Source organism: Coregonus lavaretus (genome assembly GCF_964263955.1).
Source record: "Coregonus lavaretus genome assembly, chromosome: 37".
NCBI classification, from domain to species: Eukaryota; Metazoa; Chordata; class Actinopteri; order Salmoniformes; family Salmonidae; genus Coregonus; species Coregonus lavaretus.
In genome coordinates this window covers 17,433,014-17,452,120 of record NC_140024.1, presented here as the reverse complement: position 1 = coordinate 17,452,120, position 19,107 = coordinate 17,433,014, and the positions used below count along the sequence as shown (strand labels likewise).

At 46.5% G+C, this 19,107-nt stretch overlaps 1 protein-coding gene across 1 annotated transcript in view; it reads left to right on the top strand.

The window, feature by feature from the left end:
* Positions 1-598: 598 nt before the first annotated feature.
* LOC311111368 (mucin-5B-like) overlaps positions 599-19,107 on the top strand; it is a gene marked incomplete at both ends in the record, with an annotated part of 46,882 nt that continues 28,373 nt past the window's right edge. The window contains 5 exons of the mRNA XM_084154085.1: positions 599-791; positions 940-962; positions 1,106-1,320; positions 1,449-1,552; positions 1,635-2,189. Coding sequence (XP_084010211.1) covers positions 599-791; positions 940-962; positions 1,106-1,320; positions 1,449-1,552; positions 1,635-2,189 — 1,090 coding nt within the window. The remainder of the gene's footprint in view (positions 792-939; positions 963-1,105; positions 1,321-1,448; positions 1,553-1,634; positions 2,190-19,107) is intronic.

The following is a 19,107-nucleotide window of genomic DNA, read 5'->3' as shown; positions in this document are numbered from 1 at the left end:
ATTAACAGAGGACAATAATGTTTATCTGGTCAAAAACCTCCACATCCTTCTCAGCCCATGCCTGAAGGTGGTCCTCGAGGCATCTTGATCTGGTTTGACAACTTCCACCACATCAGATGGAGTTTCAGTGATCTCAAAGTACGTTATACAAAAATAGCAATAGACAAACACTAAGTCAATCAGACATTTTTCATACTACAGTATATGCAAAAATGGTATATACAATTGCATTGTTTACCTCAGTAAACAGTTGCGGCTTAATTCCTTCTCTTACATGTAAACCATTAGTAACCTATCCAACCTCCATTACTGTCACGCCTACTCTTGCTCCCTCCCTCCGGCGCTCAACGTCGCCGGGCTACTAACCACCGGCCCTGGCTTCATTAATATGCACACCTGTTCCCCATTATTACGCACACCTGGTCGTCATTCCCTCCTTGATTACCCCCTTTATTTTGTCTTCAGTCACTAGGTGTTTTCTCTCATGTTCAGTACGCTCCTCATATTTGTTCATCTGCATCGGTTCTTTATTAAACTCACCTTCTGCACCTGTTTCCTGACTCCCGGCGCATACGTTACAGAATAACACCTCAACAATATGGAAGCAGCAGAAGATTCAACCCTCTTCCAGACGGTTAACGAACAAGGTCATCTACTCCATCAACACCACGACCTGCTGGCGAAACTGGGTATGGCCATAGAGGAGGTCCTCCGCGTTCTCCACCACCTCAACACCACCACAGAGGTTTTCTATTCCCCTATCAGAGGACCTCCTACCATGGGTCGTCACAGTGAGCCAGCCCCTCAGCCTACCTAGCCATCCGCCCAGGTCAGCGATGCCCTCTCGGTGGTGGGGGCTCCCTTCCGGAGAAATATGACGGCACTCCATCGAAATGCCGTGGCTTCCTACTCCAGTGCTCCCTCTATTTCACCTATCAGACGGGAGCCCCCACCACCGAGAGGTCCAAGGTTGCCACAGTAATTTCCCTGCTGACCGGACGGGCGTTGGAGTGGGCTACGGCCGTCTGGGAGAGAGGAGAGGAGGAACTGGGTTCCTATGGGAGGTTCATGGCTCTGTTCAGGGTGGTCTTCAACCATCCTCTAGCTCCAGCAGGGTGCCCAGACCGCTGCGGAGTACGCCCTCACCTTTCGGACTGTGGCAGCTTCCAGCAGATGGAATGAGCCGGCGCTCCGCACTCTATTTAGCAGTGGACTGCGCAAGGAGGTCCAGACGGAGTTGGCATGTCAGGATGATAATATTTCCTTGGACGCTCTCATCTTGATGGCCATCGGTCTGGATAACCTTCTACAGGAGCATCGGTGACCACCTCGCCTCCCTCCTTTGGCTGTCCTGAGGCAGAGCCTGAACCTGTGGAGGTAGGGGCCACACACCTCTCCGCGGCAGAGCAGCGTCACCGGTGACAGCTGGGGCTCTGTCCCTATTGCAGCCAGGAGGGGCACCAGCTTCAGGGGTGTCCGGTGCGTCCTAACCCCGGGTCCATTAGAGCAGAGGGGCAGCCCCGTGACCTTCCATCTCCCAGGGTAGGCATGCGTATCCTATTTTCATCGTTTCCCTCAGCCCTTTATGGTTCCTATTTCACTGGCTGGTTGTCCCTCAAGTGTTGTCTCTACAGCTCTAGTGGCCTCTGGAGCCGCTGGGAACTTCATCGACCAGGCCCTCGCCTCCTCCCTGAACTTAACCTCATACCAGCTCTCCTCTCGTTTTCCTATCCAAGCTCTGGACATACGACCATTGGGATCCGTCACAGATACGCACATCACCGCACCACTCACCCTCACCGTGGGACCCAAGCACCAGGAAAGCCTTCCCTTCTTCATCACCTCCGCACCTGTACACAAGGTAATCCTCGGCCTCCCGTGGCTCCAACGTCACAATCCCACCATCACATGTTCGAGTATGAAAACTACTGCCTGGGGACCAGGATGCCGGAGGACCTGCTTTCCCGTACCCTGTGGTTCCATGCCGGTTGAGGGCCCTGTTAGTGTCCACCAGCCCATCAATCGGTCCTGCCGTATCGTTGGCCCCATGTGTTGGGACGTAGATATGGACATCCGCCAGGCTCTGAAGCAGGAACCTGTTCCTACCACCTGCCCTCTGGAGCGCATCTACATTTCCACAGGGGTGAGAAATCGTCTGTTGACTTGGGCACACACATCCCTCACCACTGGTGAGTGAATTACTTACAATGGGGAAAATAACAACCAGTTTTTCACTCAGTTAAAACTCCCTTCAATTGTCTTCAAACATCACCAAACTCATGGACTATGTAGTTAACCATGTTACCTCAATATTTTGAGTCATATTGCACTTTTGCACATTACATACTTGAATTAATAGGGTAAAATGATGAGACGGAGAAACGTAGTTTCCAGTAGTAGACATTCTCCAAGATAGAAGAAGAAACCTCCCAGACCTCCCAGTCTCACTAACCCTCCACATTGACGTCACAGCTCCCCCTAGCGCCAGTAATCATATACATTAGCTAAAATTCTGGACCACTGTTATTCAAAATTCCGCGATGCTTACAAGGCCCTCCGCCGCCCTCCTTTAGGCAAATATGACCACGACTCCATTTTGCTTTTCTCTTCCTGTAGGCAGAAACTCAAACAGGAAGTACCCATGCTAAGGACCATTCAACGCTGGTCTGACCAATCGGAATCCACGCTTCAGGATTGTTTTGATCACACGGACTGGGATATGTTCCGAGTAGCTTCCGAAAATTATTTAGACGAATACACTGATATGGTAACTGAGTATATCAGGAAGTGATTAGGAGATGTCGTACCCACTGTGACTATTAAAACCTACCCAAACCAGAAACCATGGATAGATGGCAGCATTCGCGCAAAACTGAAAGTGCAAACCACCGCATTTAACCATGGCAAGGTGACTAGGAATATGGCAGAATACAAACAGTGTTGTTATTCACTCCGCAAGGCAATCAAACAAGCAAAACGTCAGTGTAGAGACAAAGTGGAGTCGCAATTTAATGGCTCAGACACGAGACGTATGTGGCAGGATCTACAGACAATCACAGACTACAAAAGGAAAACCAGCCTCGTCGCCGAGACCGACATCTTGCTTCCGGACAAGCTAAACAGCTTTTTCGCCCGCTTTGAGGATAACACAGTGCCACCAACGCAGCCCGCTACCAAGGACTGTGGGCTCTCCTTCTCCATGACCGACGTGAGTAAAACATTTCAACTTAACCCTTGCGAGGCTTCCGGCCCAGACGGCATCCCTAGCCGCGTCCTCAGAGCATGCACAGACCAGCTGGCTGGTGTGTTTACGGACATATTCAATCTCTCCCTATCCCAGTCTGCTGTCCCCACATGCTTCAAGATGGCCACCATTGTTCCTATACCCAAGAAAGCAAAGGTAACTGAACTAAACGACTATCACCCCGTAGCACTCACCTCTGTCATCATGAAGTGCTTTGAGAGTCTAGTCAAGGATCATATCACCTCTACCTTACCTGCCACCCTAGACCCACTTCAATTTGCTTACCGCCCCAACAGATCCACAGACGATACAATCGCCATCACTCTGCACACTGCCCTATCCCATCTGGACAAGAGGAATACCTATGTAAGAATGCTGTTCATTGACTATAGCTCAGCATTCAACACCATAGTACCCTCCAAGCTCATCATTAAGCTTGAGGCCCTGGGTCTGAACCCCGCCCTGTGCAACTGGGTCCTGGACCTCCTGACGGGCCACCCCCAGGTGGTGAAGGTAGGAAACAACACCTCCACTTCGCTGATCCTCAACACTGGGGCCCCACAAGGGTGCGAGCTCAGCCCACTTCTGTACTCCCTGTTCACCCATGGCTTGGTGGCCAAGCACGCCTCCAACTCAATCATCAAGTTTGCAGACGACACAACAGTAGTAGGCTTGATTACCAACAATAACGAGACAGAGTGTGGTGCCAGGAAAATAACCCCTCACTCAACGTCAACAAAACAAAGGAGATGATCGTGGACTTCAGGAAACAGCAGAGGGTGCACCCCCCTATCCACATCGACGGGACCGCAGTGGAGAAGGTGGAAAGCTTCAAGTTCCTTGGCGTACATATCATTGACAAACTGAAATGGACCACCCACACAGACAGTGTGGTGAAGAAGGTGCAACAGAGCCTCTTCAACCTCAGGAGGCTAAAGAAATTTGGCTTGGCACCTAAAACCCTCACAAACTTTTACAGATGCACAATTGAGAGCATCCTGTCGGGCTGTATCACCGCCTGGTACGGCAACTGCACCGCCCACAACTGCAAGGCTCTCCAGAGGGTTGTGCGGTCTGCACAACGCATTGCCGGGGGCAAACTACCCGCCCTCCAGGACACCTACAGCACCCGATGTCACAGGAAGGCCAAAAAGATCATCAAGGACATCAACCACCTGAGCCACTGCCTGTTCACCCCGCTATCATCCAGAAGGCAAGGTCAGTACAGGTGCATCAAAGCTGGGACCGAGAGACTGGAAAACAGCTTCTATCTCAAGGCCATTAGACTGTTAAACAGCCATCACTAGCACATTAGTGCCTGCTGCCTATAGACATAGACTAGAAATCACTGACCACTTTAAGAAATGGAACACTAGCCACTTTAATAATGTTTACATATCTTGCATTACTCATCTCATATGTATATACTGTATTCTATACTATTCTACGGTATCTTAATCACTTAATAATGTTTACATATCTTGCATTACTCATCTGATACAGTGCTATGAAAAAGTATTTGCCCCCTTTCTAATTTTCTCTACTTTTGCATATTTCTGATACTGAATGTTATCAGATCTTCAACCAAAACCTAATATTAGATAAAGGGAACATAAGTGAGCAAATAACACAACAATTACATTTTTATTTCATTTATTTCATAAACAAAGATATGCAACACCCAATTCCCCTGTGTGAAAAAGTAATTGCCCCCTTACACTCAATAACTGGTTGTGCCACCTTTAGCTGCAATGACTCCAACCAAATGCTTCCTGTAGTTGTTGATCAGTCTCTCACGTCGCTGTGGAGGAATTTTGGCCCACTCTTCCATGCAGAACTGCTTTACCTCAGTGACGTGTGGGTTTTCAAGCATGAACTGCTCGTTTCAAGTCCTGCCACAACATCTCAATTGGGATTAGGTCTGGACTTTGACTAGGCCATTCCAAAACTTCAAATTTGTTGCTTTTTAGCAATTTTCATGTAGACTTGATTGTGTGTTTTGGATCATTGTCTTGCTGCATGACCCAGCTGCGCTTCAGCTTCAGCTCACAGACGGATGGTCTGACATTCTCCTGTAGAATTCTCTGATACAGAGCAGAATTCATGGTTCCTTCTATTAAGGCAAGTCGTCCAGGTCCTGAGGCAGCAAAGCATCCCCAAACCATCACACTACCACCACCATGCTTGACCTTTGATATGATGTTCTTACTGTGGAATGCAGTGTTTGGTTTTCGCCAGGCATAATGGGACCCATCTCGTCCAAAAAGTTGACTCAAGTTTGCCAAAAAGCACCAGGATGATCATCAAGACTCTTGGAAGAACGTTCTATGGACAGATGATTCAAAAGTATAACTTTTTGGATGACATGGTTCCAGTAATGCCTGGCAAAAACCAAACTCTGCATTCCACAGTAAGCACATCATACCAAAGGTCAAGCATGGTGGTGGTGGTGTGATGGTTTGGGGATGCTTTGCTGCCTCAGGACCTGGACGACTTGCCTTAATAGAAGGAACCATGAATTCTGTAAGGGGGCAATTACTTTTTCACACAGGGGAATTGGGTGTTGCATAACTTTGTTTATGAAATAAATGAAATAAAAATGTAATTGTTGTGTTATTTGTTCACTTATGTTATCTTTATCTAATATTAGGTTTTGGTTGAAGATCTGATAACATTCACTATCACAAATATGCAAAAGTAGAGAAAATTAGAAAGGGGGCAAATACTTTTTCATAGCACTGTATGTATATACTGTATCCTATACTATTCTACTGTATCTTAGTCCATGCCGCTCTGACATCGCTCGTCCATATATGTAAATATTCTTAATTCATTCCTTACTTAGATTTGTGTGTATTGGATATATGTTGTGAAATTGTTCGATATTACTGCATTGTCGGAGCTAGAAGCACAAGCATTTCGCTACACCTGCAATAACATCTGCTGAACACGTGTATGTGACCCATCAAATTTGATTTGATTTGACATTACTTTAAATGCAAATACCTGGGAGGCCTAGGGAATGATACAAGGGTTGGCGCCATAAAATAACAAACAAAATAAAACGTAAAAAATATGACCATACATAAATTTGTGTGTCACATATACACATGGCATATGCTTGGGTACATTTACCTTTTAGTCATTTAGCAGACGCTCTTATCCAGAGCGACTTACAGTTAGTGAGTGCATACATTATTTTATTTTTTCATACTGGCCCCCCGTGGGAATCGCATCCACAACCCTGGCGTTGCAAACGCCATGCTCTACCAACTGAGCTACACGGGTACCACCTTGACATCTCTGATCTGCTTGCCTCAATAAATTAATGCTAGAACATTGGTAGCCAGGGTTAGCTATTTGTATCTAGTCTCTAAATAATTGCATAACGGTGCAAGTTAGACACATGTTATCTTTTGTTTGCATGTGAGCATGTCTTTTTTTGTCGGTCCTGTCAATGTTGAGTGATCACACATGCCTCAGCACACATAGAAGGTTACTTTGCCTGCTTGCAAATGTGTGCTAAAAGTGGGGATGTTTCATAGAGTATCTGATTATCTTAACTCCCCACCACCAATGAACCACCACTGCAACATAGCACTTTTTTTCTGAGTGTAGGCCTATCTACAACCTAAAAATGATTATTCCGCTGTACCCATAGGAGAACCCTTTTTGGTTCCAGGTAGAAACCCTTCTGTGCCTAGGTAGAACCCTTTTGGGATCCATTCCACAGGAACCAAAAAGGGTTCTCCTTTGGTGACCATCAAAGAACCCTGTTGGAACCCCTTTTTCAAAGAGTGTACTCAACAAGTTCAACCTGTTAAGTTTACACCATTTCATTCTGTACTCAAACATCTGCCTGGTATTCAAGATAACACGCAACAGAGCACCACCACCTTTGAAGGTTTTCATAAACCTCTGCTCAGATTTAAATAGCAGTGTTTCAAGAACCTCCACCAGGGGTGACTGTAGTATCCTCAAACAGACAAAAAGGAGACACAAGAGGGCACCCCACACTCATTTTGGATACCAAGGGGTCTTTTATTTTCATACTGTATGCTCTCACTCTCATCACTATCTCCTTTGCCATCTTTCATTTATGTCATTTCAACATTGACACAGAGGGGCACATCACACTCATGTATTTTCTCGGAACTCCATCCATACACACACACACACTACTGTAGCATCTTGTTTACATTTCTCACACTTTAGGCATCCAGCTGAGGCCTTGGATGGATCATGTTGCAATGAGATGGGCACAGGGGTATGTATGTACAGTCCATTTTAGTGTGGTGGCAAATTAGTTGAACAGGAGAAGAGGATGTGGTTGCTTGTGGAGGGAGAGCAGTGGGTAGAACAGCTGCAGTGACACTGATAGGTTGCTTTGGCTCATCACTTCTTGACTAAAATAAAGATAGATTTAGAAATTAGTTCTACATTGCCATAGTTCAACAGCTGAAAATCCTTCATTAACATACTCCCAGAGACGGCAAGACATTCAGTATTCACTGAATGAAGTAGCCTACCCATCCCCATTTACAATTTCATTCATCATTTAAATAAATTATACTATAGCACATTCAATGACGTTATTATTGTAGACTATAGGCTACTCCTGTATCTACCTTGTACAATACCGTAATCATTGAATGAAGTAGCGTACCCATCAACATTTACAATTTCATTGATCAATTAGATAAATAATACTAGCACATACAGTTACATTATTGTAGAATAGGCTACTCCTGTATCCACACTATATTAGGATACCGTTATGATTTCATTGGTCTTGTCAGGCATGATTTCTTCGTTTGAAGTTATGTTGTACCTCATTTCCCTTCTTCAGTGAAAAGTAGTTATGCATCCCCCATTCAATTAAGTTTGAGTGTGAATGTGTAGGCCTAGTGACAGTGGAAAAATAAACCCATAGCTTCAGCACACAATGTGTCAGGTTTTGGCCATGACTGTTCGGGTTTTGGTCACTAGATGTCCCCATTGCACCTTTTTTGTACCTTTTGTTTTTTCTTGATCTAATTATTGTTTGCACCTGTAGGTCATTCCCTTGTTAGTATTTAAACCCTGTGTGTTCCTCAGTTCCTTGCTCAGTGTTTGTAAGTTAGCACCCAGCCCCAGCCCAAGCCTTGTGTTATATGGATATTTCTCTGGTGGGATTTTTACCACTTTGTGGAGTTTCCTTGTTTTTTTGGAGGTTTTCCTCTTTGTGCCTCTTGGCTTTATTTTTGGACATTGTGGATTTAGTTTCTTTGCCTGAGGATTTTGTTCTTTATTAAACCACCATCTCTAGTACTGCTGTGTCTGCCTCATCTTCTGGGTTCTGACAATTATTAGTGACTGTTTCTCGCACCGGGTCGTGACAGAAACACTGAGCCATTATTATGAACCCAGAGGCAGCCAGTACCCAGGATTTTTGTTCCATGCTGTCCCACCATGAGGGGACTGTCCAACGCCACGAAGCTGCTCTGGTTCAGCAAGAGGCCTTAATGGCTAGACATTCTCAACTTCTGTCAGAGATGCTGACGTCCATAAAGCAGATTTCGGATCGACTTTCCCCGGCAACCGCTTCTGCTCCAGTTCATCCGATTCAAGGGCCCCTGGCAGTTAATCCCCTGGCGGAACCTCGTCTGCCGCCTCCCCAACGGTTCTCAGGGGATCCAAGTGTTTGTAAGGGGTTTTTCACCCAATGTTCTCTCTCCTTTGAGCTGCAACCATCGTCGTTTCCCACCGACCGGTCCAAGATAGCATATATCATCACCCTGCTGTCGGAAAAGGCTCTAGCCTGGGCTACTGCTGTGTGGGATGCCCAAAGTCCCTGCTGTGCCAGCTACTCTGCCTTTGCTGAAGAATTCAAGCGAGTGTTTCAAGGTCCTACCAACGGCCCTGACTCAGCCAAACAGCTCCTGACTCTCCGCCAAGGTCGGCGCAGCGTGACGGACTATGCCATCCAGTTCCGCACTGTGGCAGCAGCAAGTGGCTGGAACGACGAGGCGCTCACAGTGTGTTTTTTGAAGGGTCTTTCTGACACCATCCAAGATGAACTGGCCACTCGGGAACCACCGGACAACCTCGAGTCCCTTATCAAGTTGGCTTCACGCATAGACCAGCGTCTGAGAGAGAGAGAACAAAACCATAGACCGCTCACCCTAGTTCCTATCGGTTCCAACTCCGAGTCTCCACCTTTATCCTCGCTGGCTCCACCAGAACCCATGCAGGTTGGACGCATCTCCCAGGCTGAGAGAGACCGCCGGATGAGGGAGCGATGCTGTCTATATTGCGGCAAACCGGGCCATTTCCGCTCCACGTGTCCCGGGCTCCAGGGAAACGCACTCTCCCGTGCAGGCCTGGGAGGACTGTAACGGGAAACATAACCTCCTCCCATCCATCCAACTCCCGCCTGCTCATTCCTGTTACCCTTTCCTGGGACGACCACGAGGTTTCTCTTCAAGCCTTGGTAGACTCTGGAGCCGCAGGTAACTTCATGGATGGGATCTGGGCGAAGGAGAATGGCGTTCCTTCTGAACCTCTAAGTGACCCCATAAGGGTTACTACGTTGGATAGAAGTCCTTTGGGATCTGGACTTGTCACTCGTGCCACTACCCCCTTACGACTTTCAGTTTCCCAACACAAGGAAGTGATGAACTTTCATCTGATCGCCTGTTCCGAGTTTCCTCTCGTCCTTGGCTATCCCTGGCTTCACAGCCATAACCCTCACATCGACTGGTCTGTGGGCACTATCAAGCAGTGGGGTCCCACGTGCCAAGCCACTTGTATCTTCCCGAGTTCCCAGAGTTCTCCTTCCGAGTCTCTAGAATCCATCGACTTGTCCCGAGTTCCCGAGTGTTACCATGACCTCAAACTGGTATTTAGCAAACAGAGGGCCACCAAACTACCACCCCATAGACCTTACGATTGCACCATCGACCTGTTGCCGGGGACCTGCCCTCCCAGGGGTCGGATCTTTTCCCTTTCTCCACCCGAACGAGCTGCTATGGATACCTACATCAAGGACGCTCTGACAGCAGGCCTCATGCGTCCATCTACCTCGCCGGCGGGAGCAGGGTTTTTCTTTGTGGCCAAGAAAGACGGCGGATTACGACCTTGCATCGACTACCGGGGACTCAATGCCATAACTGTCCGTAACCGCTACCCGCTACCTCTTATGGCCACAGCCTTTGAGCTGCTCCAGGAAGCAGTTGTCTTCACTAAGCTTGACCTTCGGAACGCATACCATCTTGTGCGGATCAAACCCGGGGACGAGTGGAAGACCGCTTTCAACACGCCTACTGGTCACTACGAATACTCGGTGATGCCCTTCGGCCTGACCAACGCTCCGGCTGTGTTCCAAGCGCTCATAAACGATGTGCTTAGGGATATGCTTAACATCTTCGTGTTTGTGTACTTGGATGACATCCTCATCTTTTCGAGCTCCCTTCAAGAACACACTAAGCATGTCAGACAAGTGCTCAAACGCCTCCTAGACAGCCATTTGTACGTTAAGCCGGAGAAGTGTGAATTCCATTCCTCTCGAGTACAATTCCTGGGATTTATTGTGGAACCCGGACGAGTCCAGATGGACCCCAAGAAGGTAGAGGCGGTAGCGGATTGGCCCACCCCCAAGTCCGTTAAGGAAGTTCAACGTTTCCTGGGCTTCACCAACTTTTACCGCAAGTTCATCAAGAACTTCAGCTCGGTGGCAGCCCCTCTCTCGGCGGTAACCAAGGGTGGCAACACAAGGTTTCTGTGGGGGAGAGAAGCTGAGACGGCCTTCCAAGGACTCAAGCAGCGCATCCTCTCTGCTCCCATCCTGACACTACCAACGGCGGAGGAACCTTTTGTGGTGGAGGTAGACGCATCAGAGGTTGGGGTTGGAGCTGTCCTGTCTCAGAGGGGTGAAGACAAGAAGCTTCATCCTTGCGCCTTCTTCTCTCACCGGCTTACCCCGGCCGAGAGGAATTACGATGTGGGGGATCGTGAACTCCTAGCGGTTAAGATGGCATTGAAGGAATGGAGACACTGGCTCGAGGGGGCTTCTCAACCGTTTCAAGTGCTTACGGACCACAAGAATCTGGAGTATATCCAGCAGGCGAAGCGGTTGAACGCCAGACAAGCTCGATGGTCTCTTTTCTTCAGCCGATTTCAGTTTATCCTCACCTATAGACCCGGGTCGAAGAATCTCAAACCGGACGCCTTGTCACGAATCTACTCTCCTGCCATTCGAGAAGATACTGACATGACTGTCCTTCCGGCCGCTAAGATCGTGGCTCCGATCTCGTGGCAAGTGGAGGATACCGTGAAACAGGCTCAAGCCATCGAACCGGGCCCTGGTGGAGGTCCTGCTAATCGGTTGTTTGTTCCCAAGGCAGCAAGGTCCCAAGTCCTTCGGTGGGGGCACTCCTCTCGCCTCACCTGTCACCCGGGCATAGGCCGCACCTTGGAGTTCATCCAGCGTAAGTTCTGGTGGCCCACCATGAAGGAGGACGTTGCCACTTTCATCAAGGCCTGTTCCGTGTGCTGCCAGGGAAAATCTTCTCACCTTCGCCCTCAAGGACTCCTTCACCCTCTATCTATTCCCCACCGACCCTGGTCCCATATCTCATTGGACTTTATTACTGGCCTTCCTCCGTCCCATGGTAATACTACGATCCTAGTCATCATCGACAGGTTTTCTAAGGCGGCCAGGTTTGTTCCTTTGACCAAATTACCTTCTGCCAAGGAAACAGCTGAGTTGGTGATTAACCATGTTCCGAGTCTTTGGGATCCCGCAAGATATGGTTTCCGACAGAGGTCCCCAGTTCGCCTCAAGGTTTTGGAAGGCCTTCTGCCAACTCATAGGGGCCACGGCCAGTTTATCTTCCGGGTACCATCCGGAGTCCAATGGCCAAACTGAGAGGATGAATCAGGAGCTGGAAACCACCCTCAGATGCATGGTTTCCAACAACCCGTCCACTTGGTCATCCTTCATTGTTTGGGCCGAGTACGCGCACAACACCTTGTGCTCCTCCTCCACTGGTATGTCCCCGCATGAGTGTCAGTTTGGCTATGCACCTCTATTGTTCCCGGACCAGGAGGCAGAAGTCAGAGTGCCTTCAGCCTCGAGGTTCATCAGACGCTGTCGGCTTACGTGGAAGAAGGCACGTCTTAATCTTCTGCGTTCCTCTCAGCAGTACCAACGACAAGCAAACAGAGGTCGCCGTCCCGGTCCTACCCTGTACCCCGGCCAGAGAGTATGGCTCTCAACTAAGAACCTACCGCTACGGGTGGAGTCTCGCAAGCTGTCCCAGAGGTTCATCGGTCCCTTTAAGATTGCCAGGAGAGTCAATCCCGTTACTTTTCGCCTGCACTTACCCAGATCCCTTAAGATCAATCCAACATTTCACATTTCTTTATTAAAACCTGTTGTTTTTTCTCCCCTTATTCCGGCAGGCAGACCTCCCCCTCCGCCCCGTGTCATCGGTGGCCAGTCGGCTTATACCGTCCACCGGATACTGGATTCCCGCCGGGTGCAGCGGTCCTGGCAGTATCTGGTGGACTGGGAAGGCTACGGTCCCGAGGAGCGCTCCTGGGTTCCTGCCAAGGACATACTGGACCCTGACCTCATTCGTCAGTTCAGGGCCCTCCACCCTGAGAAGGCTGGTAGGAACGTCAGGAGCCGTTCCTAGGAGGGGGATTCTGTCAGGTTTTGGCCATGACTGTTCGGGTTTTGGTCACTAGATGTCCCCATTGCACCTTTTTTGTACCTTTTGTTTTTTCTTGATCTAATTATTGTTTGCACCTGTAGGTCATTCCCTTGTTAGTATTTAAACCCTGTGTGTTCCTCAGTTCCTTGCTCAGTGTTTGTAAGTTAGCACCCAGCCCCAGCCCAAGCCTTGTGTTATATGGATATTTCTCTGGTGGGATTTTTACCACTTTGTGGAGTTTCCTTGTTTTTTTGGAGGTTTTCCTCTTTGTGCCTCTTGGCTTTATTTTTGGACATTGTGGATTTAGTTTCTTTGCCTGAGGATTTTGTTCTTTATTAAACCACCATCTCTAGTACTGCTGTGTCTGCCTCATCTTCTGGGTTCTGACAATTATTAGTGACTGTTTCTCGCACCGGGTCGTGACACAATGGCATGTAGGGGTAGTGTATTACAATGTTAAATATGTATACTGTATATCCAGGGAGTACGGTCACTGCTATCCAGATTCCTTGAACCATAAACTATAACCCTTACCTAACACTAAACTTAACCCTTACCTTAACCATTTTACATTTCTACTTGATTGAGGTAGGGACATGTTGACTTTGTCGTAACCCGGCACAGGGGAGGGACGGATATTTTATTTTGATTTTATTTCACCTTTATTTAACCAGGTAAACCAGTTGACAACAAGTTCTCATTTACAACTGCGACCTGGCCAAGATAAAGCAAAGCAGTGCGATAAAAAACAACAACACAGAGTTACATATGGGTTAAACAAAACATAAAGTCAAAAATACAACAGAAAATCTATACACAGTGTGTGCAAATGTAGCAAGTTATGGAGGTAAGGCAATAAATAGGCCATAGTGAAAAATAATTTCAATTTAGTATTAACACTGGAATGATAGAGATGATGTGCAAATAAAGATACTGGGGTGCAAATGAGCAAAATAAATAACAATATGGGGATGAGGTAGTTGGGTGGGCTAATTTCAGATGGGCTGTGTACAGGTGCAGTGATTGGTAAGATGCTCTGACAACTGATGCTTAAAGTTAGTGAGGGAGATAAGAGTCTCCAGCTTCAGAGATTTTTGCAGTTCGTTCCAGTCATTGGCAGCAGAGAACTGGAAGGAATGGCGGCCAAAGGAGGTGTTGGCTTTGGGGATGACCAGTGAGATATACAGTGCCCTCCACAATTATTGGCACCCCTGTTTAAGATGTGGTCGAGGACTTCCAAAAATTCTCATTTTTTTTTAAACAACATAGAACCCAAATGCAAAAAAATAGAAAAATCCAACCTTTTATTTAAGTACATTACTTTGGTGTAAAAAAAAAATCACACATTTAGAAAAAAATAAACTTGAAATCATGTGTCCCACAATTATTGGCACCCCTGATGTTAATACTTTGTACAACCCCCTTTTGCCTACAAGACAGCACTTAATCTCCTCCTATAACATTTCACAAGATTGGAGAACACAGAGAGAGGGATCTTTGACCATTCTTCTTTGCACAATCTTTCTAGATCATCCAGTGTCCTGGGTCCTCTCTTATGCACTCTCCTCTTGAGCTCGCCCCACAGGTTTTCGATTGGGTTGAGGTCTGGGGACTGAGATGGCCATGGGAGGACCTTGAGTTTGTGACTGCTGAACCATTTTTGTGTAGATTTTGCCACATGTTTTGGATCATTATCCTGCTGAAAGACCCAATGACGACCCATCTTCAGCTTTCTGGCAGAGGCCATCCGGTTTTTATTTAAAATGTCCTGGTAGTTCAAAGCGTTCATAATGCCATGCACCCTAACAAGGTTCCCAGGGCCTTTGGAAGAGAAACAGGCCCACAACATCACAGATCCTCCACCATACTTCACGGTGGGCATGAGGTGCTTTTCGGCATACTCATCTTTTGTTTTACGCCAGACCCACTTAGAGTGTTTGTTGCCAAAAAGCTAAATCTTAGTCTCATCTGACCAAAGCACACGATCCCAGTTGAAGTCCCAGTGCCGCTTAGCAAACTCCAGACGTTTACGTTTGTGAGTGTTAGTGAGAAAAGGCTTTTTCCTTGCATGCCTCCCAAACAGCTTGTTGGCATATAGAGAGCGTCTGATGGTTGTTTTGGAGACTTTGTGACCCCAAGATGCCACTCTTTGATGCAATTCTGTGACAGTGAGCTTAGGACTTTTTTTTACTTCTCTTACAATCCTCCTCACTGTGCGTTGTGGCAAGATAAACTTGGGACCTCTTCCAGCCTTGTTTGTCACTGTTCCAGTTGTTTTAAACTTCTTAATGATTCCTCTGACTGTAGATACGGGCAAGTTAAGGCAAGTGGCTATTTTCTTGTAGCCATTGCCTGACTTATGAAGGTCGACACAAATCTGCCTTACTTGAATGGTGTGTTCTCTTGTCTTTGCCATGTTGACAAATGGGTAAGAGAATTAGGCCTCTGTGTCACGTCATATTTATACCCCAGGGAAACAGGAAGTCACTAATTAAAAGTTCCTAGATACCCTGACCAACTTTAGCAACTACAGAAAAATATATTTAAAAAAAAATCAATTAAAATTTTCAGCGGAATTGTTAGGGGTGCCAATAATTGTGGGACACATGATTTCAAGTTTATTTTTTTCTAAATGGGTGATTTTTTTTTTACCACCAAAGTAATGTACTTAAATAAAAGGTTGGATTTTTCTCTTTTTTTTGCATTTGGGTTCTATGTTGTTTTAAAAAAAAGGAGAATTTTTGGAAGTCCTCGACCACATCTTAAACAGGGGTGCCAATAATAGTGGAGGGCACTGTACCTGCTGGAGCGCATACTACATGTGGGTGTTGCTATGGTGACCAATGAGTTAAGATAAGGCGGGGATTTGCCTAGCAGTGATTTATAGATGACCTGGAGCCAGTGGGTTTGGCGACGAATATGTATTGAGGACCAGCCAACAAGAGCGTACAGGTCACAGTAGTGGGTAGTATTTGGGGCTTTGGTGACAAAACGGATATAGAAACATACAGAGTTTCTTATGCTGGTGTAATCACTTAACTTAATCATATTTAAGCATATTGAAAGTTCCAATCTGCATGAACATTTGTTTTCTCGCTGTGGGTACATACGGGCTTTTATTAGTATCCAGCTAAAGGTGTTCTCTGAGCTACACGTGAAACTACACTTCCACTTTATAACCAGTAGGTGGAGCTATGAGTCACTAGAAATCCAGAGGTCAGCATTTTTAAAAAATCGGTTCAAGTGATAAGTGCCTTTTCCTCTGGGGGTTGAGTAGAACCAGTGCAGCAAAAGTGTGTGTTTGTGTGTGTACTCTGCTTTAGAACAAGTGTGTGCATGCAATGCAGCAGGGATTCTCTTCAAGTGTGTGTTCAGTACAGCACAGGTAAACAAATCAATCCTGGGCAGGAAGCATGTGTGATTGTCCCCTACCTCCTCCAATCTCACTGTAGTCTCTGTAATCTGCACAGTTTCACAGTAAGGTCACTCCATCAGTGTTATGAGCATATTTAGGCTTATACAGCTCTATGATTAACTCTGTGAGTGAATGGTATATCTGTTATATTGAAAAGACACAAGGCAATGTGTCTATGCCTTTATACTGTGAGGGAATGATTATGTTGACATCTGCAGAGCCACCCCTCACCTTTCACAGACACGCCCAAAAACATACACACACACACACACAGACTAGCTGTCCTAGCGTTCACCCAGGGGGTAATTGACTGTCTGTGCTCAGCTGAAGAGATCTGCTGGCCCCTCCAAGGTGTCTTTCATCAGGCTGGGTAAATACAGGGGGAGGAGATGGAGAGAGGGAAGAGAGAGAGCGATGGAGGTAAAAGGCAAGGGATGGATGGATGGAAAGATGGAGTGAGTGTAATCAAAGAACCATAGGGAGAAGGTAAATGGAGGAAAGCCCACTCACTGCATCCCGATCTCTCCCTCACCTTCTCTCGTTCTGTCCCTTCGAGAGTCTTTGAATAACATAATTACTAGACCTAGAAATCATTCCTTTGCTCACAAGCCATTGTCCACATAATAACGTCTACCAGGGTAAACTATAAGATAATATATTTCTTCAGCACTTGGAGAAGGGTGGAAAAGGGTCACTGCAGAAGAAACGGAGGAAGAGGAACACAGAAAAGAGTGGGATAGGGAGAGGGACACACACACACACACAGAGCCAAGGGTTGCCCTGCCCTCGCTACTCTTACTGCAGTTCAGCTAGAATCAAACTGGGGAAAATCATAGCTAGAGAGAAATAAAGAATAAGGTAGCCTTTTTACTGTAAATAGGATATTACCTTCTGAATGAAATCGTTAGAAAATTGGGCTAGAGATTGTGAGTGTATTCTAAAGGCAGAGTGGAGGGAAGAGAGAGATGAGTGATTTAGATCGGCAAGCCCATAAATTAGTGAAATATGGCAGAGAAACTGAGACTCGAAGGAAGCCACAAATTCTATCAGAATAAATAAGGTGAAAGGTTGTGAAAACGCAGGGAAGGTTGTGATTCACTGCTGTTTTAATGAGGCTGGTTTTTTGTGGGGGTTTTTTTGTGGGGGGGAGATTAGCTTAATATTGCAGATAGATTGTAACTTCCATCAATGTAATTGTCTGCATCACTTCCAATACCCCATGTTTATATATATATATATATATATATATATATATATATATATATATATATATATATATATATATATATATACACTTCAACTGTGAGAGACGGAATCTAAAACAAAAATCCAGAAAATCACATTGTATGATTTTTAAGTAATTAATTTGCATTTTATTGCATGACATAAGTATTTGATACATCAGAAAAGCATAACTTAATATTTGGTACAGAAACCTTTGTTTGCAATTACAGAGATCATACGTTTCCTGTAGTTCTTGACCAGGTTTGCACACACTGCAGCAGGGATTTTGGCCCACTCCTCCATACAGACCTTCTCCAGATCCTTCAGGTTTCGGGGCTGTCGCTAGGCAATACGGACTTTCAGCTCCCTCCAAAGATTTTCTAATGGGTTCAGGTCTGGAGACTGGCTAGGCCACTCCAGGACCTTGAGTTGCTTCTTACGGAGCCACTCCTTAGTTGCCCTGGCTGTGTGTTTTGGGTCATTGTCATGCTGGAAGACCCAGCCACGACCCATCTTCAATGCTCTTACTGAGGGAAGGAGGTTGTTGGCCAAGATCTCGCGATACATGGCCCCATCCATCCTCCCCTCAATACGGTGCAGTCGTCCTGTCCCCTTTGCAGAAAAGCATCCCCAAAGAATGATGTTTCCACCTCCATGCTTCACGGTTGGGATGGTGTTCTTGGGGTTGTACTCATCCTTCTTCTTCCTCCAAACACGGCGAGTGGAGTTTAGACCAAAAAGTTATATTTTTGTCTCATCAGACCACATGACCTTCTCCCATTCCTCCTCTGGATCATCCAGATGGTCATTGGCAAACTTCAGACGGGCCTGGACATGCGCTGGATTGAGCAGGGGGACCTTGCATGCGCTGCAGGATTTTAATCCATGACGGCGTAGTGTGTTTCTAATGGTTTTCTTTGAGACTGTGGTCCCAGCTCTCTTCAGGTCATTGACCAGGTCCTGCCGTGTAGTTCTGGGCTGATCCCTCACCTTCCTCATGATCATTGATGCCCCACGAGGTGAGATCTTGCATGGAGCCCCAGACCGAGGGTGATTGACCGTCATCTTGAACTTCTTCCATTTTCTAATAATTGCGCCAGCAGTTGTTGCCTTCTCACCAAGCTGCTTGCCTATTGTCCTGTAGCCCATCCCAGCCTTGTGCAGGTCTACAATTTTATCCCTGATGTCCTTACACAGCTCTCTGGTCTTGGCCATTGTGGAGAGGTTGGAGTCTGTTTGATTGAGTGTGTGGACAGGTGTCTTTTATACAGGTAACGAGTTCAAACAGGTGCAGTTAATACAGGTAATGAGTGGAGAACAGGAGGGCTTCTTAAAGAAAAACTAACAGGTCTGTGAGAGCCGGAATTCTTACTGGTTGGTAGGTGATCAAATACTTATGTCATGCAATAAAATGCAAATTAATTACTTAAAAATCATACAATGTGATTTTCTGGATTTTTGTTTTAGATTCCGCCTCTCACAGTTGAAGTGTACCTATGATAAAAATTACAGACCTCTACATGCTT